Below are 27,599 nucleotides of genomic sequence, written 5' to 3' on the forward strand. Positions count from 1 at the left end.
TGGTGTGTTAGTTTCTACTTTATAACAAAGTGAATCAGTTATACATATACATATGTTCCCATATCTCTTCCCTCTTGCATCTGCCTCCCTCCCACCCTCCCTATCCCACCCCTCTAGGTGGTCACAAAGCACCGAGCTGATCTCCCTGTGCTATGCAGCTGCTTCCCACTAGCTATCTATTTTACACTTGGTAGTGTATATATGTCCATGACACTCTCTCACCCTGTCACATCTCACCCCTCCCCCTCCCCATATCCTCAAGTCCATTCTAATCAAGAGAATTATAACATGTGGTAAGGAGCATACCCAGGCATTAAGATGTGAGTTACTTGCAGAAGTGATTGTGTGGAAAGTCTGAATTATGTCTTTGTTCAAAAGGTTTGCCAATTCAGAAGGTACTGTTTTCCATGTGTAGTGTTAGGAACACTGAGATGATTATAACACCATCCTTGCCATACAGAGCTCATACTCTGTTGGAGGAAATGGGCTAATAACAAATCATTTAAGGCCAAGGCTGTATATACAGTAGTATAATGGCTTTATGTCTAAGGTACAGAAGAGACCAACTTGGGCTGATGAGGAACGTGTCAGAGGTGGCTAACACCTGAGCAGTGTTGCACAGGTTAAATAGGCATTTATCTCAAGAATTTAGGGGGTAGATATCTGATGCTTCTCCACTGTGAGTGAACTCTGTCTCATGATCATTTCTAGGATTTAACCTGAGGTCCGTAGTTCATAGCTGTAAACACACAAATATACATACATGCATATACAGGAGCATATGCATTCATGCCTATAACTAAAACATCTACTTGGGAAATGGTCTTTACTGGAAGGACACCAGTCCACATGATTGAAATCTGAGCAGTTTTTCTTTTTTAAAAGTAAAATCTTTTGAAGCCGTATATCTTTGACCCGATATAACACAATTATGGATAACTTTTAAAACCCATTGGATCATGAGGTGTTCTTCACAATGCATGATAGGATCTTGATTACATGAACAGATAGTTTGCAAAGACTAGTAGGGATAATAAAATATTGAAAATATTCAACTTTGTTAGAAAAAAGTTTAGAATAAGTTACCACCTTTTGATACCTACAGCATCAAAAATTGACGGTCCCAGTAGTTGCGAGGCTCATGAAATTGGCATTTTTGCACATTGCCAGTCACATTATAAATGGGTATGAAGGGTTTAGAAAGCAGTTAGACAGATGAGCTATAAAATAGTCATACTTTTTTTTTTTACCTCATCATCTGACTTCTGTCAGATGGATTCTGTTATAGGTAATTCAGACAGTGTAAATGTTTATCATGGTAAATGTAACTGTGAAATATTGAATACAACCAAAATGAATGAGTGGGAAAAATAAAATATGACTGCTCCCCAGAACAAACAAAATTACATAAGAACACAGAAAATTGCATTAGTGTATGAAAAGCTTAAACATTGAACTTAAAATTTTGCTTTTACTTTTTTAGTACATTAGAACATTTAAGAGCTGCTTTAACACTATCTGTGACTATCTGACTACAAGATTGGATCACTGAGAAGCAGGAGATTTTCGAGAGTTTAGGAAGGTATAATGTTAATGCCTTTAAATGTCCCTGAACATGCCTCCTGCTCTAAATAATCGGCATGGTTTGATCCGGGCTACAAGGTTTGCTTTCAGGAGTGAGCGGCTGCAGAGTCAATGTTTCTGGTGGCTTTGGTAAATCAGACATCTACTAAGATAGCTGTAGTGGAGCTTATGGTATCTTTTCTTCTTTTTTTTAAGGGTTTTTAAATTTTATTTATTTATTTTTGGCTGCGTTGGGTCTTCCTTGCTGCGCGTGGGCTTTCTCTAGCTGCGGCGAGCGGGGGTACTCTTCGTTGCGGTGTGCGGGCTTCTCATTGTGGTGGCTTCTCTTGCTGCAGAGCACAGACTCTACGCGCCCGGGCTTCAGGAGTTGTGGCTCTCGGGCTCTGGAGCGCAGGCTCAGTAGTTGTGGTGCACAGGCTTAGTTGCTCCGCGGCATGTGGGATCTTCCCGGACCAGGGTTTGAACCCGTGTCCCCTGCATTGGCAGGCGATTCTTAATCACTGCGCCACCAGGGAAGCCCATTTTTACTTTTCTTTATAAAGTTTATCTTTGAAGCGTATCTTTGAAGGGTTCCAAGGAGGTGGTGGCATTTGTGGACCTGTTCATGTTTGTGTGTTTTGTGCAGAGTCCTGCTGAGTTGCCTGGGTGGGCATGGGTGTGATTACCGAAATCTGGGCTTGCAGCAACTGAAACTGCCTAAGAAGCCTGTGTGTTATACGATACCTGGAAGCACTACTGCCCATGGCTGCCTCATCCCTGAGGGAGATTGGAAATAGGCTCTTGTAAACAAGTGTATAAATAGCGTAAAAGCTGTGTTTTAAATGGTTGAACCTTTTCCACACTCATGAACTTAATAAAATCATTTTATGAATTTATTGGTATTTTGTTTCTTCAGAATTAGTCCATTAATATCACAAATGCTGAGTGGCAGGCACTTTTCAAGGTACTAGGGTTATAGCAGTGAACAAAATTAAATTCTTATCTGCATGGAACTTACATTCTTAGAGATTGACATCCTAAGTCTCACATTTTCTTTGGAGGTTCTTGTGTAACTGATATTTCTTAAAATTCAAAATAAGCACAACTTTAATTCTATTAATTGTTATAAGAATTTTAGCACATGTTGATGAAGATACAGTAGGCATTATATACCAAGTATTTAAAATGTATTTGGGTACATGAAAGTTTTCTTAAATCATACCTTGTTCAAAAAAGTAAAATATTTTGTGCTTGGTATGATGCAGTGACAAAGGCACAATCACTTCTGTAGGATTCTTGCCGTAAATGCATGACCTCAATCTAATTATGGGAAAGCATCAAACTAACCCAAATTGAGGAACATTCCACAGAATAACTGGCCAGTATTACTCAAATATGTTAAGGTCATGAAAGACAAGATAAGATTAAGGAACTGTTAGAGATTGGAGGAGACTAAGGAGACATGATAATGAAATGCAGTGTGGTACCTCAGTTGGATTCTGGCCCATAAAAAGGACATAACTGGGATAATTGGCAAAGTTTGTAATTAGTTAATAGTATTTTATCGGTCCTAATCACCTGGTTTTAATAATTGTGCTATGGTTATGTAAGATGCTAATATTAGGGGAAGACGGGTAGAGGGTATACGGGAACTCTACCACTGTTCTGTTAAGTCTGAAATTGTTTCAAAATATAAAGGTAAAAAGTATAAATTTGCTTTTTATTTATTGGTTATTTTAAGTATAAAGGTGTTTATAAAGATACTGACTGATCAACTGGGAAGAGAAAGAATATAACTGTTAGCTCAACACAGTACAACAAATCTTGATGCACGATATTTACTTCTTTATGAAGTAAAGCAGTTTGCTTCAGGCTAAATGGTTTGTTTATAGCCTCTCTATAGCACTTCAGTAATAGCAGCTGACACTGAGCAGTTCCAATGCCGTAGAATGGCTGTTTTGAAGCTAGAATTTCTTGCATGCTTCCTCCAGCAAAGATCTTATGGTTCCCTGGCATGAGAGTCTATGGTGAGTCATTCCACTTTCCTGGAGTGTGTCCTGCGTCCTGTCAAGCCATTCCAAAAACAGAAAGCATCCTCCTTCCCTCCTTTTCAGTCCAGTTAGCAAAACTACGCACCAAAGCACAGACCTGGGAGGTTGCACTGTGCCGTGGAAGGAGCACCGGGTCCCAGACTCTGTGCTCAGGCACACTGAGGTGCTCCAGCAAACGCACAGGGACAATGGTATCTGTTAGATACCGTGTGAACTGCTAGTTCTAGGTTGTTCAGTTTCAGTATTTTGAAGATATCCATGGTTGTTTAAAATATGTCCATAAATTATTCGTTACTCCTCCTTTCAAAGGAGGATCCTGATTCCCCTCCTCTTAAGTATAGGCTGACTGAGCTTGTAAATGATAACATGTTACTGCAGAGATAGGTTCTTAGAAGGCATTGTGACTTCTTCCTTGCTCTGTCTTTTGGATTGCTTGCTTTGGAAGAAGTTCGCTGCTGTGTCATGAGGACACTCAAACAGCCTTGTGGCCTCCTGCTAACAGCTGAGACCCCCCTCCCAGAGATTCTCTTAGAGCTTCAAATAATCTGTGTTATCCGTGGTCATGTCCCCTTACTCAACCCTAACATGGCTTTTGTGTTTTTCTCTCTCATCTCTGTTTATGCTAAATTTGTCTGTGTGTTGGTTTAAAATAGTCTGTTTTAATAATAATCATAGGAAATTTTTGTATAGCAATTAACATATGTGGTGGTAGTTTACAGGTATTAACTCATTTATCTTTAGAATAACACTTTGAGGTAAGTACTATTGTTTATTCCCTCTTATAGATGAGGAATATATGGTCATCTACATATTGAGCAGTATATGCTTCCATCTATTGGCTAGTGTAAATAATGTTGCAGTGAATATTGGTGTACAAATCTCTCTTCAGGAGCCTACTTTCAGTTCTCTTGGGTACATACCCAGAAGTGGAATTGCTGGATCATATACTAGTTTTATTTTAAATTTTCGAGGAACTGTTTTCTGTGCGGTCTGCACCATTTTACATTTCCCCCAGCAGTGTGCAAGGGTTCCAGTTTCTCCATGTCCTCACCAATACTTGTTGTTTACTGTGTTTTGTTTTGTTTTGTTTTGATAGAGGCTATTCTACCGAATGTGAAGTGGTAAAGACTTGTTCGTTATGTTTAGTTTGCAGTAGTTTGCTGATGATGTATCTAGATATGATTTTCTTCTTGTTTAGGGTACTCTGATCTTGAATCTAAAAATTTAGGTCTGTCACCAAATTAGGAAAGGACCATCATTTCTTCAATATTTTTCTTCCTTGATCTCTTCTCTCTTTCTGAGACTCCAGTGACACATATACTAGACCCTTTGTTACTATCCAACAGGTCTCTCTTTTTTTTTTCCTCCCAACCTTTTCTTTTTCTGTTCTTCAGATAGGATAAATTCTACTGATCTATCTTCAAGTTTACTGACTTTTTGCACTGCTGTTTTCATTCTGCTCTTGAGCCCACTGAGTATGTTTTTATTATACATATCATATTTTTCATTTCTATAATTTCTATTTGTTTCTTATAGTTTATATGCTGAAAATTTTTCTTTTAATTTCAAGTGTGTTTTCCTTTACCTTCTGGAGCATAGTTATACTAGATGTTTTCAAGTCTTTCATAAGTTCAATATCTGGGTCATCTTGACGTTAGCATCTGTTGGTTGTCTTTTCCCTTGAAAAATGGTCATATTTTCCAAATGTTTTTCTTTATCAAATGATTTTGAATTGTATCCTGGACATTGCCATTATGTTGTGTAGACTTTGGTCCTGTGTCATCCTCTGGAAGATGCTAAGTCTCCTTAGGTGCAAACTGCAGGTTCTGTTTCACCTTCTGTGGGTGGTGGTTCAAATATCACTTCAGTTCTTAAAGCTGGGCTAGGACCGTTCCATGCATCAGTGGCTTAGAGGTGAGCCTGAGGCCTATGTGGCTTCGTACACAGAATTAGGAGATCTCCTTCTCTGGTTCTCTTCACTCTGGGACTCTCCCCTGACCCTTCAGCGCCCTGGGGGCTCCTTTTCCTGGTTCATCTGACCAGAAAGCTGGAGTTTTAGGCATCCTCGTGGTCACTACGGCAGTGTTCCTCCTGGACAGGTCTACCCTCAGGACAAAGCCATAAAGGGAAAAAAAACAATGGAGAAGCTCGTCCAGTGCAATTGCTTCTTCAAGGTTTGCCTCCCCCTACAATTCAGATGCTTTTGTTTACTTTCAGAATCCTCTGGTAGCTGTTTTTGGTACACTGTCTACAGTTTTTAGCTATATTCAGTTAAAATAGCATGGGTTGTCACACTGCCATAACAGAACTAGACCCTCTATCCTTTTATTCCTTTTGGACACTGGGATTATTTAGAAGTACGTTATGAGGTTTATTTTTATTTCCAAGAAGTTATATTTAAGGGTACATCCTTAAACTGACTAAAGAGGATGTTTATACTGATAAAAGATGCAGTCTGTGGGAATTCCCTGGTGGTCCAGTGGATAGGACTCGGCGCTTTCACTGCTGGGGCCCGGGTTCAATCCCTGGTTGGGGAGCTAAGATCCTGCAAGTCCTGAGTGTGGGAAAAAAAAAAAAAAGATACAGTCTATCATGATTTTTAAATTTTATGAGCTAAAAACTTTTTGTAAAGTGGATGAAGAAAAAAATAGTTGGAAACTCAAAGACAAACCAGAGTCATAGTAGGAGATTCAAAACACCTTTCTCAGATTTGACAGATTGAATAGAGGATTTAAGTAACAAAATTAATTTCCTCAGTATGCTTCATTTAATGGTTACTTGCGTACAGATAAGTTTATTCCCATTCTTTCCAAATGTCTTATAAAACATTTATTTAAAATCAGACCAAAAAAAAAAAATAACCGACTAGGTCACATAGAAAATTTCAAGTTCTCCAAAAGAAAATGTCAAGTTTTCCAAAGCGTGACTGTATGCATCGTGGACTACAGTGAAGTCGGAAGGTTGGGTGTTACCTTCTTTTCATCCTTGCAGTCACAGATTTTTACCAGCTTCTGCGCTGGGCCTGATGAGGGGGTGACGGCTTCTAGCAGCAGATATACCAGGCAAGTCATGGATGCCAACTGGTTTCACTTCTCAGAGTCTAATCTTTTTAAAGGTAATTTCTGGTTTATGGGGTCATCTGACTTTTATAGCCACTTGCTTACGTAGATTGGAAGCAGATAGACTGAATCACTTGCCTAAAAGTACACAGTTGGAAGCACATACCCTTCTTCTGGTTCATTGTTCTCTGCCCACCTTATACCACGGGCTGCTTAGTCTGAGTCTCAAAATGGATCTATTCTCAGTTTATTTTGGAGATTAAGGGCAGGAGTGGGAAAGTTTGGCAATCACTTGGATCTTATTTTATTTGAAATTTTGAGGGCTTCCAGGATGTCCCTGCTGATGTGGTTTTTAAGAAAACTAGATTTTGGTTTATCAACCATACAGGTCAAATTTATTTGTTTGGACAACTGGGGTAAGGGTTATTAAAGGAAACCAGCCAAATTTTAAAACAAAATTAACTAAAGAAACTACCACAGAGAAGATATTTGAGGGTTGTGGCGTTGGGGATGCTCTCATGATTAGGAATAAGCTATCTTTCCAAGATAAGGCCGTATGAGCCGAGTAGTGGTATACGGGCAGACCTCGGAGATATTGCAGGTTCAGTCCCAGACCACTGCCATAAAGAGCAAAAATTGTAACAAAGTGAGTCACGTGAATTTTTTGTTTTCCCAGTGCATGTAAATGTTATGTTTACACATAGCCTATTAAGTGTGCATTGCCATTATGTCTAAAAAAACAATGTACATACCTTAATTTAAAAATACCTTATGGCTAAAAATTTCTCACCATCATCTGATAACACAGGGTTACCATAAACCTTCAATTTGTGAGAAAACACTATCTGCGAAGTGTGATAAAGTGAAGTGTAATAAAATGAGGTCTACCTGTACATAGTTTGGGCATTTTTGGTGACTCTGGACAAATTGCATGGCCTACATATTTTTTCTTTTCATTAAGAGACTACTGAGGCATTAAACTCAGTTTACAAAGCTAGCTTAGAATTTCACTGTTTCAAGATCTACTTTGTATACCTTAGACAGCTTAGTTGAAGTACTTCTTCAAGTAAATTGTTTAAATAAATCTAATTAGATTTTCATCTGATTTTAAAATGTTTTTCTCTCTCTTAAGACATTTAAAATGTATTATTACTACATCGGCAGGTAAGAGAGAAAAGAAAAAAAAATAGACCTTAACCTAATCACTGTTAGCATTTTGATGCATTATTTTTCACTGTTTTTTTTCCCCACCAATTACACCTTTTTTTTTTTCTCCTTTTACTATCTGGCTACTTAAGGGGGTGATGGTGAATTAATGTGGTTGCAAGTTAATCAGGGGCCTTCAGTTTCACTCACTTGACATCACTCCCTTCAACCCTCTCCTCCCCACTAGAGTTGGAAGAGAAGGGGTTAATAAGAGCCATTCAGTTGTTGCCTAATTACTAAGTTAATGGGATGTTCCTGTCCCACATTCCACGTTTCCTAGGTAATCAAGAATTGAGTATAGTTTCTTAAACTTCAGCAAGCATCAGAGTCACATGAAGGACTTGTTAAAACACAAATGCTGGGCCCCATTCTTACAGTTTCTGACTGAATAGATCAGGGTGGGCCTGAGAATAAGACTTTCTAACACGTTCCCAGATGATGCTGATTCTGTTAGCCCAGGACCACAGTTGAGAACTATTGGTGTGTAGACCATGATTTTTTGAGTGATCCTCTGACCATCACTGACCTTCTTCTGATTAACCAAGAGTTGATTTTAGTTGAAATCATAATTTAGATATTTTACATTATGATTTTCATCTCAAGCATTTCCCCAAGTTGCTGTAAAGCATTTTAACTTAAAAAACTACACAAGTAATGCATGTTCATTAAATAAAAATCAGGGAGAAAAGAAGCTAAAAGAAAAATTAGTTACAAATTCCTCCAGGTTGATACTTTAGTGTATATCTTTCCAGTCTCTCAATAGATAGACAGACAGATGGACAGTCTCTTTGTGGTCATACAACCCAGAATGTCTTCGATTTTGTCTGATCTTGGCAGCTAAGTAGGGTCGGACTTGGTTAGTACTTGGATGGAAGACAGACATAAAACTGTGTGTGTGTGTGTGTGTGTGTATGTATGTGTATACACACACATATATACACAGACAAATATATCTAACAAAAAGTGAGATCATTTAATACATGTATTTTTAGTTATGTAGTTTTTTTACTTGCTATGTAGTGAATATCTTTTTATGTTGAATATAGATCTAAATAATTTTAATTGATGCAACATCTTCCAGTTTATACTCTAATTTATTTAATTAGTTCTCTTAAGAGTTTTGCTCCAGTTTTTCATTATTAAAAATAATACTGCATTGACTATCTTATGTTTCTCTGTATTTGCTTAGTTATTTTCTTAGGATAATAATCTACATGTATGATTGCTGTGTCAAAGGTTATGCACTTCCCTGGCAGTCCAGTGGTTAAGACTCTGCGCTTCCACTGCAGCACAGCCAAAGGAAAAAAAAAAAGGTTATGCACTTTTAAGAATCTTTGCTAGTCTGAGAAACAATATTTAGTTATCAGTAAGGTTTATTGGCCATTTTATTTATCTTTGTGAATTACCTATTTATATCCATTGCTGATATTTCCATTGAGTGTCCATCTTCTCATTTTTATTTGTAAGATCTTTTTATTAGAATGTAAACTCTTTGCCATATGTTTAAAATAGTTTCCCCCAGTTTATTTGACTTACCTCTTTAATAGGTTCATGTCCCCCACCTACTGCCCCGTGCAGAACTTTTAACACTTTTCTGGAGTCAGCTGGTACCCAAAATGCTTAATTACCATTTTTAATGGCTGTGTGATACTTCTTTGAGTGGGGTCTACCAGAATTTAGTTTATTATCCTCAACTTTTAGGGGTCCTCAAGAAGGCCTGAGTATGTCATCTGTGCTTTGTTTTCAAAGTTTTTCTACTTTCTTTCTTTAACCAGATGCTAACCCTGAGGTGACCATGACAATGCTTCGCTGGATCTATACGGATGAGTTGGAGTTCAGAGAAGATGATGTGTTCCTGACTGAGCTGATGAAACTAGCTAATCGGTTTCAGCTACAGCTCCTTAGGGAGAGGCAAGTCACAGCAGATATATTCAAGCACCTCAGATGGTGGTGGCTGAGCTTTAATTATGCCAAGCTCTGGGAAAACAGCTGCTTCTGCTAATGTAAATAACTTTTGCAAGGTGTTCTTTTAAACGCAATAGTGGGGAGAGAATTTTATCTCCCTTGCTTTGTGTTATCTTGTAAGCTAAATTTTGCCAAAGCTTTTAGGTATTCTCTTTTCTTTCACTGGTTTATTACCTGAGATTACATAGCTGTGTGAACTGATGAACTGAATGTGAAATAATATAATCCAATGTCCAACGCCTCAACTTTCCCTCCTATACCATTTCCTTTGACATATTATTCTACTTTCTGATATATCTACTTAGAAGGAGTTCTTGGTCATATTCTCTTGTTAGAAACACATTAATGACTAAATTAGTACATGAGAATCTGCCTCAGTAAGTTTCATATTGTTTCTGAGGTCTCACTTCATTTGTTAACTGCTTTTTAGGTTCCAAGGAGATAGCCTCCTATGTTTTTTATATTGCATTTTCTCTGTTGCTCTCCCGAGTTGGCCTTTATAACAACAGAAAACAAAACGTTCACCAGACGATATCAAGCAAAATGCCCTTTAGTTTTTGTTGGAGATGTGGCCCTTGGTAGTCAGCTTGGTAGATGGAGCGTCTTTTTACATCACTTAGTAATCTTTTGTATTCTGCGTGCGCGAAGGAATGGTTTTTTTCCTGGGTGGGTGGAGAGGTAGTTTCAGCTATCAAGAGGCATTCCACTTGTTGTGTTGCCCTCAGTGAGTCAAGAGAGACCTTGCTACTAGAGCTGCTTGTTCTGTTTTCATTATGAGGCTGATGTTTCCCCTAAGATGGCCCACTGTGCCCCACATGAGTCAAGTACACAGGTTACTCCTGACTATCTGCGATTGATGTGGTCTTGAGTGCATTTTAATACCTAAATCCAATAAGTAAAAAAAACCAAACAAGCAGGTCTAAGGTTTGTAGGTACATATAGTATTAGGTTAGCAAAGATAACTTTACGGTCAGGGCCTTTCTTTGGGTGAGTTTTTGAATCATCTGAGAGTGAAATGAGAATGATTTTAATTAGATTGAGTGTGATTTATATCTACTTTCCCCCCCCAGATTTCCTGAGCTTTCTCCCATTGACCTTGTCAAACTTGCTTGTAAATTAAATTGCTTTGATAAAAGTGCCCTGCAGTTTGGAGTAGTTTAGATAATTGTAATCTGTGTAATGGATTCTTGAATTAGAATGTTTGTTGTTTATTGACTGATTAGGCTTCATAACTGTCAACATTACCAGATGCTCGATGTTATATTGTTGGATGTGGGCATTAAGTTTATCTGTCATGGCTTTGTTAAGGGCTGGGATGGAAGAGACCCAGTAGCGGGTTCAATTGTTGGCTTTTGAAAGGTCACAGAGCGCCCACTGCTGCCTGCAGGAGAAATTACACATTTGAAATAGTAAGTGAAAGGGCCCCAACACAAATGTGTGCAGTTAAATGTGAAGCCCGTGTTGCTCATTTTTGTAATGTAGGGATCTTGGTGGTTTGGGAATGCTATCACCAGTTTGATGAAAAGGAAGTTTTGGGCATAAGCGTTATCAGGAAAATACTCTTAAAAAAGGAGAGAATTAATAGTGTATGCTAACAACTGACAGTTTATATAATTTTTTCCTGATTATTAACTACATGTTCAGTGTATGGTATTTAGAAAGTATAGAATGATATTAAAAAAAAGGAAATCGTCTGTAATTCAACCACTGTTAACCTTTTGTTGTTCATTCTTTCAGTAATTTTTCTGCCTTATATTCACACACAGGATTGATAAAAAACTAGACAGGAGTTTGTGGGACACTTGAGTATATGCTTGACTTTGTACTTTAAAAATTAGGTTTATCGTTTTTGTGCATCTGTGTCCTTTTTGTACTCTAAAATTAAAAACGTGTATTAACAGCAACAAAATCCCTTTAGAGGAAAGTTAGTCTGCCTTGCTACTTTTCAAAGAGAAGATACGAACTGAGAATCTGAGTTTTTATATATAATTACATGTTCTTCAGTTGTGTAAATCATGTCAGTTACTATTTATAGGCTATCCAAATAGTGAATGGCACTCTGGGGATCCCAGAATTTAGTGAAAATGAAGTGTCTGCCAGTTGTAACAAAACATCTGTCTTCATGAAACATAGTTGAGTATCTTGATGCAGTGTATTTTGGCAGTAGTAAGGAGGGGAATGGAATTTTCAGACTCTCAGCATTTGTCTGTAAAAATGCTTTGTAAAGTCAGTACTCCCTGAGATCACACCATGTTTTAGGACATTAGGATATTTGTCATTGTAAAAGTGGTAAAAGTTTCACATACCTGAAAAGAGGACTTTTCTCCTGGAATGCTCTGATTTCATAGCCTGGGTCAGAATGACTTCCAACATTGCTGTCAGTCTGCTAATAGTTTGGGGAAACTAGTGGTACAGACAGCAGAGGCTCAGAAATAGAACATTGTTATTCATTATTATAGTAACTTATTTAGATATTGTGACAATTTGATTTAAAAGTGCCCTGGGGGAGATGCTTCTTCACACCAAGCTGTGTAGCTTAAAAACAAAGCACTTAAGCACAGGTCTTGGAATAAAATGGGTGCCTGCATTTACTGCCAGATGGAGAAATGACTCCACGATTATTCTTGCTCCTAGCCTAAGGTCTCATTTGTGAGGTTTAGAAAGTTTGTTCCCCCTTCTTCCCAGGTCTTTCTCATGACTTTCCTCCTCCTTTCCTCCCCCATCTCCCACTCTCCACTTGGTATCCAAACCTCACCTGTTAGAATTGGGAGTTATCCGCTAGCCAATCAGTTATTCTTATTTATAGTAGTACTGAAACCCATTCGTATTAGTTATTAAATTATGCAGCTTCCTTGAGAAGGACCTCAGCTTGCAAGCAAGCATACCTCCTATGTACCTCAGACTGTGCAAGGCTTACATAGTTTTCCTTTATCTTGGAAAACACACAGAGATCCCCTGAACCTCTGAGATAGAGTAATGTCTCACAGGGGAGGAGGTGGGGTCACAGGGAGCTCGTGTAGTTTGGCCCCTCAAATTCCGTGGGCCTCAACTCAGGTCTTTCTTACCTCACGGTTCACTTTGCGTTCAGCACTGTGTGCTGCCCTTGTGATCAGAACATGGTTTTTGTGGGAGCTGGGGACAGAAGCAGCGGTGGGGTGTCAGGGAATACCTAGGCTAGGACATGCGTGTGCCTGCTTTGTGCTACCAGAGGCCTGCGTGCAGCCCTCTCTTCCCTGACGTAGTTGGGGCTCTCTTAGTGATTGTGAGAGTCTTGTTATTGTTGCTGTTGTTGTTGTCATGTTGTTACCAGGCTCTATGGGACATCCGTTGTAGGCAGTTCTTCTCTGTCTGGTATACTATAGTTTGACTCTTAACTCAATTGTTTCTATACATGATAGATTTTTAAAGTGGGCTTTCTAAAATCAGCTTTATTGAGTTACAATTCACATACCATATAGATCACCATTTGGGGAAGACTTTTAAGGAAGTGTTCATTTTTTGAGGCATAGAGCCTCATATTTGAAGTGATTTCTAAGCCACACTGGTTGCGTGATAGAGTTGTGCTAGTGGGAACTGCAAACACGTCCCCTACAATTAAATATCAAAGGACTGAATTTGATGCATTGCGTGTTTGATATTACAGTTGCCTGTGTGGTATGATTACCGAGTTTCACGTGATTACTTTCAAGGCAGTTGGGGGGTTATGCTTAACATATTTATTTACAGATTATTTTGGTTCTGACCAGAATGAGCAATATAATAATGAACTTCTAGTACTTATAAAATATAGTAACTCAGCTGCAATTCATTCGTAGCTGCTTTGCTTAAACCTTACACTTTAGTGCTATTGGACATGGCCAGGCAGTACACAGATTATTGCTTTGGTTTGTTTGTTTATGAATAAATTGGTCCTAATAATACTGTTGATCATTAAAATTGTCTCGTAGATGTGAGAAGGGTGTGATGTCCCTGGTGAATGTCAGGAACTGTATCCGCTTCTATCAGACTGCGGAGGAACTGAATGCCAGCACACTGATGAACTACTGTGCAGAAATTATTGCAAGTCATTGGGTGAGTGTGAGACTGAGAGGTGTGGAAAAGCACCTTCACTGGAAGTCAGAAGACTGGGGCTTGGGACCTGGTTCCACAGAAAGATACCTCTCTGGCCCCTCATTTCCTCTTAAAACAAAATTGAAGGCTAAGTAGTCGCATTAGATGATCTGTGAGATTCTTTTGGGCTCTAAAAGTCTCATAGTTCTGATTTCGGAGTAGAGGAGCGGAAGATAGCTCAGGTCAAGAAGCAGGCTTGGAGCGGAGGGACACAGGCCCGCTTTACCCTCCATCTGCAGGAGTGGCGGCTGAGCCCCGGGAGCGGGTGCTGCTGTAGGGCCAGCAGGCCTGCCGAGCTCGGCAGCACCCCTTCCGGACTTTCCCTGCCTTCTCGTCGTGTGGAAGGCGTTGTTAAATGTACATATGCCCTTCTTAGGTAGCTTTCATCATAAAGACAGGTTTTGCACTTCTTTGTCTGTTTTGCATTTTTCAGAAAATCATGGCTAGGGCTATGTTTATAACCTAGTTTCTGCAAATTGTTCGGTACTCCACAGCATTATGAGAAAAAGTGTCTTAAAGAACTGGATTTTAAAGAATTGAAACAGGAACGGTAACCTTTCTGCTAAAGCAGGTAGAAACTTAGAGATCTGCAGCAGTAGAGAGCGGTGGTGACTCAGTGGACTGAATTGTTTGTGGAAGTTCTGATTAATTCTGTAACTGTCACCCTTGTGGGGTTGAAGGGCAGGACTCTTCTCGCGGGGAGGGCTCCTTGTGACTCCGTCCCTGTGGAGTGTCCGTGTTGCCCGTGCTGTACCGTCTCGCCCAGAGGCAGGGCAGTGCTGTGGTGAAGGGTCCTCGCTTGGCAGGTGGGCCTCTGGGCTCCAGATCCTGGCTTGGCTGTTCACTCATTGTGCGAGCTGGGCACATTAATTAGCCTCTTTATGCTTTACTTTCTTCATCTGTGGTTGGGGATAATAATAGTACCTACCTCATAGGGTTTTCGTGAGGATTAAATGAGTTGGGAAATGTTAAGCCCTTTAAAATAGGGCCAGACACATTCCAAGGGCTTCTTAAGAAATGTCAGTTGCCGTTATTGTTGATTTGTTGAATCTGTTCTGCTTTTCACTGTCTTTTTAATCCTTAGGATGACTTACGAAAGGAGGACTTCAGCAGCATGAGTGCTCAGTTGTTATACAAAATGATCAAATCCAAGACTGAGTACCCATTACATAAAGCTATCAAAGTGGAGAGAGAAGACGTGGTCTTCCTTTATCTAATTGAAATGGATTCACAGGTACTATACCTTTTCCCCAAACTATACTTCTCTTGTTCTTCTCTACAACGCTCCTCACTTTCTCTGAGCCATTGCTGGCACAGTCTTTAATGTGCATATTTCTACTAGTAGTTTGTTCGAGGCAGTCTGAGCTTTTCCTCTCATGCTTCTCAGTATTCTTCCAGCCTCTGCCCATTGCCCACTTCCAAAGACACGTCCACATTTTTAGATAGTTGTTACAGCAGTACTTAACTTCCAGGTACCAAAATCTGCTTTAGTTTTTCTTTTGCTACTGTAAGAAATTACCACAAACCTAGTGGCTTAAAACAACACAAATTTATTATCTTATAGTTTTGTAGTTTGGAAGTCCAGTACAGGCATCACCCATCTAGAAGTCAAGGTGTTGGCAGACTGTGTTCCTTTCCGGAGGCTCTAGGGAAGCCTCCTTGTTTGGGTTGTTAGCAGAATTCAGTTCCTTGTGATTATAGGACCAACATCCCCATTTTCTTCTGGCTGTCAGCTGAGTCAGGGCCATTCTCAGCTTCTAGAGGCCACCACATTTCCTTAGCCCGTGGCCCCCTTCCTCTGTCTTCAAAGCCAATAGTGGCAAATCAGGTCTTTCTCGTGTCACAACTGTCTGACCTACTCTTCTGCTTCCCTCTTTCACTTTTAAGGACTCATGGGATTAGATAGATTGGGCCCTCCTGGATAGTCCAGGGACACTCTCCCCATCTCAGGGTCCTTAACCGTAATCACTCTGCCAAGTGCCTTTCATTGTGTGAGATGACATAGTCACAGGTTCGGGGGATTAGGACGTGGACATCTTTGGGGGCTGTTCTTCTGCTTACCGCACCACCTTAGAAGAAATGTAGCTGCTCTTGACAGATGGCTGTGTCGTGTGTTTTATCCTGGGTGTCCAGGGTGTGGGGGAGGCATTAAACTGCTAGGAGCAATTAGATAGTTAAGCCACAGTCTTTTGTGAAAATGTGAGCTGTTTCCCATCAGGCTCTCTGAACCTCTGTCCTGACACTTGTGTTCCTACAGCATTGTCTGCATTTCCCCCTTGTACTGTCTTCCATGGTGTTTGCACCTGCTCTGTGATCCCCGTTAGTCCTGGGCTGCCTGAAAGGCATGAGCCCTGAGGAGGCCTGAGAGAAGTTTGTGAATTCAGTTGAATTTGGAGAGTAAGCTATAGTAAGTTATAGGACTAAAATTTGACATTTGTGTGAGATGATTTTTAAGAGTCAAGGTGTGAGAGATTCAGTTGTATTCTCTACTGGATGGGTGCTGATTTACAAATTTCTCTGCACAGCTCCCTGGGAAGCTGAATGAGTTGGATCATAACGGAGATCTTGCTTTAGATCTAGCCCTTTCACGACGACTAGAGAGTATCGCCACCACTCTGGTTAGTCACAAAGCTGACGTGGACATGGTGGGCAAGAATGGCTGGAGCTTGTTACATAAAGGCATCCAAAGAGGTAGGAAGAAGCGTATTTTATATTTTTCGCGGTGGGCAATTTTACTTTTATCCAGGTAACTTTTGAAGACTCTCTGACCCTGTTCCACAGATTCTCAAAGGCTTCTTGAGTCTGTACTTGCAGGCTATATGATTTAGAATTTGTGATCAGTGGGTCAGAAGAGAGATGGAAGAGCTATTGCCTCATGCCTTGTTGGTTAGGCTCTTCAGAGTGTCAGCAGGACCCCCAGAAGAAGGCTAGAAAGATGGTACTTATAGAAAAAGTACCTTTTACTTGTAAGCAATTGATGTGTTATTTGCTTATTCAGTACATCACTTTCTCCAGAAATTGTGCTAGGAAGACTTTACTTGTATCAGTTGCTGTAAGAGAGGGAAAGTATCAAGAACATGAATATTTAAACATATTCTTGGATTCAGAGTTTTCACTTTTACAGAATAGACTTGTCATAGATCATGACAAAGTGATGAAGTTCCATTTTGTTCTTGGGAATTTATTTGGAATTGTAGCTGTGTTGAGTACATTGTCATTAGTAGTGGGAAGCTATGTAAGTGATAGAATTACGATCAAAGCATTTTCACCTTATTGAATTAAAGGGAAACAAGTACTAGTCTTTTGTTTTTCCCATGGCCTTAGTGATTCTTAAGTCCCAAATGGATCCTGCCTGACTCTACTTTGCAGTAGTCATTTTTTTGACAGAGTGAGAAGCTATATAGGGGTAGAGTTCCAGTATGGAATGAAACCTTTCAAATGTCTCAAAGCCTTCATTTTGTAGAGGGATAGATGACTTGATTGAAGTACTTGGCTGTGGCCACTTTTTTGTTTACATGTGGACATCAAAAACAGAGTACGTGTAATGGTTTCCCCATATCTTAATCATGTATGTTTAACCTTCCAGTTGTGCACTATTATACCGTTATTATCTCTGCTACACGTTTACCATTCACAAGCTGCTCCTAGTTGGTGGAATGTAGTTACTTCAAATAAGGTCCTGTTGCAGCTGTGGCTTTGCCCTTTTTGGGCATAGGTTTTAATATAAATATCCCTCTAAGTCATGTGTTAGTGTGTTAAGCATGCTGGCTGATGGAGAGGAAAATTTTGTTCATCATGGGGAAGGAAATCCTTAGAGTATGTCAGTGTCGAGAGCAGATGCATTTTTCCCAAGCACCACTCCACACTGTGCAAAGCCATTGGATGCTGAGCACTGGGTGTGTGTTCAGTGGGGAAAGTTTCCACCACATCAGGAGCTATTCTTTCCCGTACTGTTTAGTGTCTGAAATGTTTATTTTGGAAACAAGTAAACTTGTTACTAAAAAAACAATCTCAGAATTATGTCTCTTTCCTCTTAAGGACTTAAATTCTTATGTAGGATGAAAAAACATCTTTGATGAGTTATTAAATATTTTGATGATTGCTTAGTTACAAGAATTGCCAAGAATTGGTGGTGCATTTTTGGTGCTTATTTGCAGATGATTTAATCTTCTGCTCTGAATTTATTAGTTGTTTGCAAGCATGTGGGCTGCAGTGTGGGCATGGTAAACTTGATTGTTGAACGTGGCAGTGTGGCCTGGTGTGGAGCACGGAGTATTGGCATTGGAGCCTGGATGTACCAAGATGGGAATCCTGGCTCATCCACTTACTCTGTGGCCTTGGACAAGTCACATAACCATTCTTGAGTCTCCTTTTCCTCACCTGTAAGGTGGGAATCATTTCTGCTTTACTGGTTGTTGGGAGACTGAGAGACAGGTTAGTAGCACACCTAGCCCAGTGACTACCATGTGGCAGGGTCAGCCTGCAGCTCTTACCTTGCCCCTGTGTTGCAGTGCCATGACCAGCTTCAATTTCTGTAGGAATTTTTTTCACCTTTCCTTCTTCACCTTGAGCTGTCAGTCTGTTGACCTGCCCAAATGATTAAATTGAGTAATATACCTAAAATTTAACTGTTAACCTTACTTTAAGTTCATTGTAATATGAGTGAAGATCCTTAGTATATGAGGTTTAGGTCTGGTTGTGGACACACATTAGAATCTCTAACCAGAAGAGTCACTAATCATCCTAATAACCAAGTGTACCCATCAGTTTGTATCGAGAGTGCGTCTGTGAGTGAGTCCACAGGAGTCCATCTCCTCTGATTAGCTGGATCTGGGCAAGAAGATGAATCCTTGCTTTTTAAAACAATCTTCTTGTGCTTATTTTCCTTGATGATCAACATCAATCAGTGGGTCTCTTAAGCAGCATGCTCCTATTTAATTGTTTGTAGGAGGTTTGCAGATGATGCCACCAACTGGAGCAGCATGAGATACAGCTTTTGTTAATTAAATAATGAAAGTTACTGCCTGGTCCCTGAATGAAACTTCGGTCAGGGAGCTTTGTTGAAAGAAAAATTGTGTGTGGATTTTTTTTAAACATTAACTACATTGTTAGGAATATTTTTATGTGGACAAGTCATTATACATTTACTTGGCAGTTTCAGGGAGTGAAGTGATGAAGTAATTGGAACTGTTAAGCACCAAACAGTTTTTGTTTTAACGGTTTTTGATGGAAATCGTTCTAAAATGTATTAGAAGTTTTCTTATTGACAGACACTTTATAAATGGTGTTTTCGGCATTTTCTGTTCCCTCCCTTTGTTCTGCTTTTTTGATGTCAGTTGTCTATTTCCTCTAGGTTGTAGATCCATGGGCTGACTTTCTGTTAATGTAAAACATCATCAATTTTCAGTTGCCAATAATTCCTAAATAACTTTTTGTGTAGGGTGCGTATATTGTATGTATGTATATATGTGTAAGTTAAAAAAAAAACAAAACTTCGGCTCTTATGAATAAAGTAAATCTAATCTAAAAGCTATGATCCTTTTTAAGAGGGCTTAAGATGTAAAAAGTTTTTTTATTATGCCATCCATCTGAATCCAACCATTGATCTGTACCCTTATTTCTGTGTGCAGTATTGCCCAGTTTATCTTCTGTGTGTATAGTGTATTATAAGTTTTTCACTGACATATTTTAGCTTTACTATCTGTTTACTACTTAGTTTGGAATATATGCCAAGCTTAAAGATAATGAAACCACACTTCACCTCTCCCCCAGTACATTATTTATCAGATTTGTCATTTTAAGGCTCTCTGTCCTCATAATTCTAAATTTTCTTTCCACTTCCAGAATGTAAATGGCTTTCTCTAGGATATTTTATTCTATTGCTAATGTATTGTTTTTACATATTCTCTCCTAGACTGAATCTCTGTGGGGTTTGTTCATATTACACATTAGGGCCCTACTGAGAACCCTAGTATGTCTATGTACATATGGACAGCAAAGGCCTGACCCAGGCTAATCCCTGATATGCATGTTACCTGCTGCTTTCAGAGCTCTACCGACATCTTTTTGTAAAGAAATCTAAGCTTTGGTCCTTTGCACATGATGCTGGTAAAGATTGTATCTTCCCCTACCCCCCAAGAAAAAAATCAGGGACAGGAGAATGAAAAGATTTCAGAAGGGTCTGGTTAGAGAACTCTTAAGTTACCCAAAATCATAATTGATTGGAATTAGAGCCAGTCTGTTAAAGTGGAACCTTATAACTTCAACCAGTCAATCCATTTTCTTCCCAAACATTTCCCTGGTGCCTGTTTTGTATAAGACAGTGGTAGATACAAAAATAAATCAGACATGGACCAATCAGGATATGAGGGGCCTGTGGTGGCCTAGCCACCTCAGTGCCAGAGCTCACACTCTCCAGCAAGATGGTCCCTTGGAAGAAAGAATAGAGCGGATGGGAAATATTGAAAACCAGTTGATTTTGAAATTCCATGTCTACTGAAGACTAGATGAAACTCATATTATTCAGATGAATAATACAGGAATACAGCTAACAGACTTGAGAGCTTTGCCACTCCTGAAATCCTAAGCCCCGTTCTCGATGTTCAGACAGCAGAAGTATAGTTGAAGAAGATGAAACGATATTGCAAGATATACAGGAAAACTTCTCATAAGTGCCTTTGTAAGAGCCACTGCAAGTATAGCAGGTTAGAGGTAAGTATTGCTTAGGTACAGACTGTGGTCAAGAATGAGAGAGGGAGATAAATTGTGTTGTGGAGGAATCTCGGAACCCTTTATGAGAGTTAATGACCTATGAAGGATAGAAGCCTGGTATACTTAAAATTGTGAAGTGATATTGAAGCGAGGGGTCAGGACAGATGACAACAGGTAATCAGAAGTTGAATTTAAGTATGTAAGTCCGTGATCTCAATGATGAGATCTTCTTTGTCTACGGTTACTGACTGGTACCTTTTTGAGGAAGTGTTGGTCAGAAAAGCTTGCCCTGGGTGTTGTCATATGTGACCATTTCTTCTGTTGTTTCTTTTCAAGGAGATCTCTTTGCTGCCACTTTCCTCATTAAGAACGGGGCCCTTGTCAATGCTGCTACGTTGGGTGCCCAGGAGACACCGTTGCACCTTGTAGCATCGTACAGTTCAAAAAAACACTCAGCAGATGTGATGTCCGAGATGGCACAGATTGCAGAGGCCCTCCTGCAGGCTGGCGCCAACCCCAACATGCAGGACAGCAAGGGCAGGTGAGTCGGGGAGCAGATCGCCTGCTCTGAGCACAGTTCCCAGAATGTCATTTTATGGTGGCACATAACTGGCAGGCGGGGACGTCATGTTTTTTAGTTCAGCATTATTCACTCTGAATTCTATGGAAGTTACAAACATTGATTCATTTTGCAAATGAGAGAGACGACTAAGGCCAGAGGCATTTGGGGAAACAATTTCCATCCTGGGTAACTGAGGTCCTTGGATCTTTAAGCAGTTTCTGTCATCTCCACAAAACTCCATTTCCACCTTCTTGTAAATACCTCCGCTTTAGACAGCTCTGTCCTCACAGCTTGCCATCTTCTTCCACAGCATACTGATAGTAGTTGTCATGTTCCTTTTGCCCCTTCCCAGAAATATTTGGTTGAGGATTCCTTGTGGTTTAGAATCTGAGAACGGGCTGTCTCTGGGACAGCAGTGTGTGAGGCATTGAAGGGAGTTAAGCCACCTGAATCACCAACACTAGGGGGACCCACTTCTTATCATAGCAGCTCAGTATTTTGTACCTTTAAAAAACCCTCTCAAAAAATAACTGTGAGGTCATCAGAATAGGAAACTAGATTTGTGTGATGGGTAAGGTACTTAAATAAGGCGGATCTCCATGAACTCAGTGTAATGTCATAATTACCTTATTTCCCAAAATAATTGCATTCTTTTTTTTCTTCTGGTGATTCCTTAATTTTTTCCCCCCAAGTGTAATAAATTCTGGCATTCTGTACCTCTGAGATAGATACCAGCCTGGGAGTCCCTGTGCTTTGTGGTGGCCGTCGTCCTCAGGGCACATGAGGGCTAAATAAAAGCAGTGAAGAGTGGTTAATCAATTCCTACCGTTGCCACTCATAGTGTGTTTGAGTATAACAGAGAATTATGGGAAGAAGAAAATTTCTTTTCAGAATAGTGGAGGATAGGTAGGGGAAAGATGGCATACCTATGGCAGAAACTACTGTTTTATTTGTTTTAAAAACGTGAGTACATATACATTCAATGAGGGTCAGTATTTAATTGAAGAGTATTTTATATCTCTTCCTTTTATTGATTCTTGTTCTTTTGGCTACTGAATAAATTGTAACATATAATCAGATCCATTTTCATCCTTTGATACTTGGTCATGGTTTTGGAAGACTGTTTGTCAGGATAGAAAAAGAAACTGTGGCAGAAATGGGGAATTTCTTGTGGATTCTAGTTGCCTCCTGCTGTGAGTGGTCCTGAACTGGGCCCGTCCTGAATTGACACCTCTTCTTCTTCGTCCTGTAGGTCTCCCTTACACTTGTCCATCATGGCCAGGAATGAATACGTGTTCAACCAGTTACTGCAGTGTAAACAGTACGTAGGGAGACATGGAGAAATGAAAAAGCAGTTGTGAGGGTGGGATTGTGAGTGAAAAATAATTCTCTTAAAATGTCTTTTAGCATTATCCATTTTAGTAAGTAAAAGTAAAATAAAAAATTGTCATTCATAAAGTACAAAGAGAAAGAATGAGGCTGTTGACAGTACAGAGTGTCAGAAGACGATTATACTTGCTATTCACGTTGCTTCCTCATTCCAGATTAGATTTAGAGCTGAAAGACCATGAGGGCAGCACAGCTCTGTGGCTTGCCGTGCAGTACATCACTGTGTCTTCCGACCAGTCCGTAAATCCCTTTGAAGACCTCCCTGTGGTCAATGGGACTTCATTTGATGAAAATAGCTTTGCAGCCAGACTCATTCAGCGTGGCAGCAACACCAATGCACCTGATACAATAACAGGTAAAACACAGACCCCTAAGAGCTGATGCTCAAGTCTGGAGACCCCATGAAATATTGTGTCAGTGTTTTTACCAAAAATTTAAAAACTGAACGGCATGCTATTACGAGAATTATTTTGTACGTAATTTTAACCATAGTAAAAAGCCGGATCTTGTGCTTGCAAAAATCTAGCCAGACTTGATAAGTCCGTTAAGCTGAAACACTTCTATTTATTTAATGCAGTGAATTTCAGTCTTTCTGGACTCAACTCTTTTCACCCTCTTAAAAATTATATCCCAAAGAGCTTTTGTTTAAGTGGATATCTTTGGTATTTACCATATTAGAAATTAAAACTGAGAAATTTTTAAAAGATGTATTAATTAATAATAACAACAAACCATTTTATGTTGACATATAACATTTTTTATGAAGAATAACTTTCAGAACAAAATTTAGTTGGAAGAGTGACTGGTTTCTAGTATCTGCATCTGTATTCAATCTTTTGAGATATGTTGTTTTGGTTAAAGAAAATACCCTCACACAGTGATGTAGTTGGAAAACGAGGCATATTTTCAGAGCCTTTTCAGATAATTGTGGATATATTTCTTTGATACTACAGCGAGCAGAATTTATCAGGGGATAATTTTTTTAAGGTTAGTTGCAATATGGAATCTGAAACTATATCAATGAACTTTTTGTACTCTGTTATATAAAATCCATGGTCTGTGTGTGCTTTGAATGGATTTCTTCATGTGTGATTTTGTAACATCATGCCTTAGTCATTTGGAAAATCTTGTTTCACTGAGTTATGCAGATCTTCAAAATGTTCATTTATTTTAGAATCACATTTATTAATATCACCACTGATCTCATTGGAAAAGTCTTTCAGTATTGAGAAGCTGTTAAACTTACAGTTGCAGACAAAAGTTTTCCAAAATTCTAATATTTCACCTGCAAGATCAAATTTTATCATTTGGTGGAAATATTGCCAGTTGTTTTTCTTACAGAGACAGGCTTACTTTTTAAGAAATTGTCTGTCAAATACTCAGGTTTGAATAACCATAGTTTGTTAATCAGTCATTCTTTCAAGTAAAAATGGTGTTGTTAATCAGTCATTCTTTCAAGTAAAAATGGTGTTCCATGAAAAAACTGTTAGTTCAGCTTGCAGTGAAACAATGGCACAGGTGCTTTCCTTTGAGACAACTTGTGTAATTTGTTACACAACAGATGTAACATACTTTATATACTTTATGCGTACTTCTTATTTTGTCACACAGAATTTTAAAGACATGTACTCAGTGTTGAGGTTTATTAAAGTTAGTAATTTCTACTGCTTTATCAAGGGCCACCGTCAGTGAAACTGGTTATTTTTTGGACCGAGTGCATGGCCGTGAGGAGTACAGTGACTACCACCAGTACATTTTGGGGCCCCTGCCTTGATTTGTGTTAAGGCTCCCCAGTTTGATCCACCATTGCTTTTGTGCCGTCAGTGCAAATGTCAGCACAGTGGGAAAAAGCAGATAACATCAAGTATTATTATTATGAAAAGAGTTTTGACCTCCTGGACCCCCTGAAAGACTCTGAGGAACCCCTACGAATCCAAAGACCACACTTTGAGGACCACTGTTTTAATGTGAATATGTCCTTGATCTGACTAAATAAAACATGGGGATATTTTAAGGGGCAGGATTCCATATGGTTCAGTATTGAGTGCTAGCAGTGTATAAAGGATGGGTAAATGCCACTAATGAGGGGAATTGGCCAAAAAAAAAAAAAGATAGATATTAAATATCCCTTCCCCTAAAAGAAGTTAATAATTAACTTTAAATAAAGGTCAAATGAAATCACCCTTTGGGTGACATAAAAGCTAAAGGCAGCAGTACTACAGGATAGGGAGTACAGGCAGGACTGTGTTTTAGACTAAAGATCCTCTGGAAATGAGATTGTTACTAAATTGCTTTTAATTTATAAATGTATGTTGGTTATTGACCATACGTCTACTGATTTCTGATTTAGCTGCATTATAGAAGAGTGTGACATATAAGAGATCGGTTCTTTGGTGTTTCGGACCTGAATGTTAGACTCTTAGAGATACAGTTTTTATGAAAGTCTGACATGTACTTGAAAAGAATTGCATTCTTTAATTGTAGGATGCATGTAGCATTCTCTGTTTACGTCCATTAAATCAAGCTTGTTCATTGTGCTGTTCAGATCTTACTCATTAGCTTACTAACTTTTGGACTCCTTGATCTGTCAGTTTCTGGGAGGTATATTAGAAATGGTCACTGCGATTATGGATTTGTCAATTTTTCTTGCTAGTTCTGTCAATTTTACCTTATATACTTTGAGTTTTCATAGACATATCAGTAATGTTTTAGCAGTAGCAGGTTATCTTTGTTCTGTAAGGAGGTATATGATTTAGTTATTGTGTACATTGGCATGACTACAGAAGTGAAAATGGGACTCTTATTAGGAGTCTCTCAATTAGAAAGACTCTCAACTAGGCGTGGAATCACTTTTTCTGAGGGAAAAGATAAAAATGGCGTGGAAACAAAGCAGTACTTTGTCCCGTTGCTTTTCCTTGGTTTTAGTCCTGGTATTTAATTTATTTTGAGTTTTCAAATAGCATAGCTGTAGAACGTGAGACTTGTGTTTATCCAAAAAGGAACTGGATTTTAATAGAGAAAACACTGTTCTGGGACTAAAACCATTTCAAGAGGAAAAGAAGAAAAAAAAAATTTTTTTTTATTGCGTGTAATTGCTTTACAATGTTGTTAGTTTCTGCTGTACAGTGAAGTGAATCAGCTCTATGTACACCTATATCCCCTCCCTCTTGGACCTCCCTCCCACCCCCACCCCCATCCCACCCATCTAGGTCGTCACAGAGCACCGAGCGGAGCTTCCTGTGCTTTATAGCATGTTCCCGCTAGCTATCTGTTTTATGCATCGTAGTGTATATGTGTCAATCCTAATCTCCCAATTCGTCCCACCCTCCCCTTCCCACTTTGTGTCCACATGTCCATTCTCTACGTCTTCGTCTCTATTCCTGCCCTGCAGATAGGTTCATCTGTACCATTTTGCTAGATTCCACATATATGTGTTAATATACGATGTTTGTTTTTCTCTTTCTGGCTTACTTCAGTCTGTATGACAGACTCTAGGTCCATCCACATCTCTACAAATGACCCAATATCATTCCTTTTTATGGCCAAGTAATATTCCATTTTATATATGTACCACATCTTCTTTATCCATTCATCTGTTGTTGGACATTTAGGTTGTTTCCATGTCCTGGCTACTGTAAATAGTGCTGCAATGAACATTGGGATACATGTGTCCTTTTGAATTATGGTTTTTCTCAGGGTATATGCCCAGTAGTGGGATTGCTGGGTTATATGGTAGTTCTATTTTTAGTTTTTTAAGGAACCTCCATACTGTTCTCCACAGTGGCTGTCAGTTTACATTCCCACCAACAGTGCAAAAGGGTTCCCTTTTCTCCACACCCTCTCCAGCATTTATTGTTTGTAGATTTTTTGATGATGGCCATTCTGTTAGGTGTGAGGTGATACTTCATTGTAGTTTTGATTTGCATTTCTCTAATAATTAGTGATGTTGAGCATCATTTCATGTGCCTCTTGGCCATCTGTATGTCTTCTTTGGTGAAATGTCTATTTAGGTCTTCCGCTCATTTTAATTGGGTTGTTTGTTTTTTTGATATTGAACTCCATGAGCTGTTTGTATATTTCGGAGATTAATCCTTTGTCCGTTGCTTTGTTTGCAAATATTTTCTCCCATTCTGAGGGTTGTATTTTCGTCTGGTTGTGCAAAAGCTTTTAAGTTTAATTAGGTCCCATTTGTTTATTTTTGTTTTTATTTTCATTACTCTAGGAGGTGGGTCAAAAAAGATCTTGCTGTGGTTTATGTCAAAGAGAGTTTTTCCTATTGTTTTTTCCTAAGATTTTTATTTAGAAGAGTGATAGTGCGAAGTAAAACATTTCAAAGCCAAGAACAAACATATTTAAGGCCATAGGAGTAAAACTAAAGTATTTAAGGAGCATTTTCTGCTAGAACTTCAGCTCACAGTGTCTTCAAAATGGTCATCTACCCCAGAGGTTCTCAGAGATGACTTCCCAAGCCTCACCCCCCAAGGGACGTTTGGTAACATATGTAGACAGTCTTGATTGTCACAATAAGGTTGAGGGTCGTGGTGCAGTGGTTAAGATTCCACTTGCCAATGCAGGGGACACAGGTTCGAGCCCTGGTCTGGGAAGATCCCACATGCCGCAGAGCAACTAAGCCCATGTGCCACAACTACTGAGCCCAAGTGCTGCAACTACTGAATCCCACGTGCCTAGAGCCCATGCTCCGCAACAAGAGAAGCCACCGCAATGAGAAGCCCGTGCACCGCAACGAAGAGTAGCCCCCGCTCGCCACAACTAGAGAAAGCCCGTGCGCAGCGACGAAGACCCAACGCAGCCAAAAATAAATAAATAAATTAATTAATTAAAAAAAAAAATAAGGTTGAGAGTGTTACTGGCATCTATTGGGCAGAAACCAGGGATACTGCTAAATATCGCACTGTGTACAGGTCAGACTCCTCACAGCAAAGAATTATCTGGCCCAAAATGTCAGTAGCACTGCTGTTGAGA

At 39.4% G+C, this 27,599-nt stretch overlaps 1 protein-coding gene across 1 annotated transcript in view; it reads left to right on the plus strand.

Moving 5' to 3' along the window:
- Positions 1 to 27,599, plus strand: part of ANKFY1 (ankyrin repeat and FYVE domain containing 1) — a 74,754-nt gene that overhangs the window by 21,996 nt on the left and 25,159 nt on the right. Inside the window, exons 4-10 of the mRNA XM_061174841.1 lie at positions 9,655 to 9,790; positions 13,792 to 13,915; positions 15,039 to 15,188; positions 16,480 to 16,645; positions 21,002 to 21,206; positions 22,480 to 22,548; positions 22,772 to 22,971. Coding sequence (XP_061030824.1) covers positions 9,655 to 9,790; positions 13,792 to 13,915; positions 15,039 to 15,188; positions 16,480 to 16,645; positions 21,002 to 21,206; positions 22,480 to 22,548; positions 22,772 to 22,971 — 1,050 coding nt within the window. The remainder of the gene's footprint in view (positions 1 to 9,654; positions 9,791 to 13,791; positions 13,916 to 15,038; positions 15,189 to 16,479; positions 16,646 to 21,001; positions 21,207 to 22,479; positions 22,549 to 22,771; positions 22,972 to 27,599) is intronic.

The sequence above is a fragment of the Eubalaena glacialis genome, chromosome 19 (assembly GCF_028564815.1).
Source record: "Eubalaena glacialis isolate mEubGla1 chromosome 19, mEubGla1.1.hap2.+ XY, whole genome shotgun sequence".
In the NCBI taxonomy this organism is placed as follows: domain Eukaryota; kingdom Metazoa; phylum Chordata; class Mammalia; order Artiodactyla; family Balaenidae; genus Eubalaena; species Eubalaena glacialis.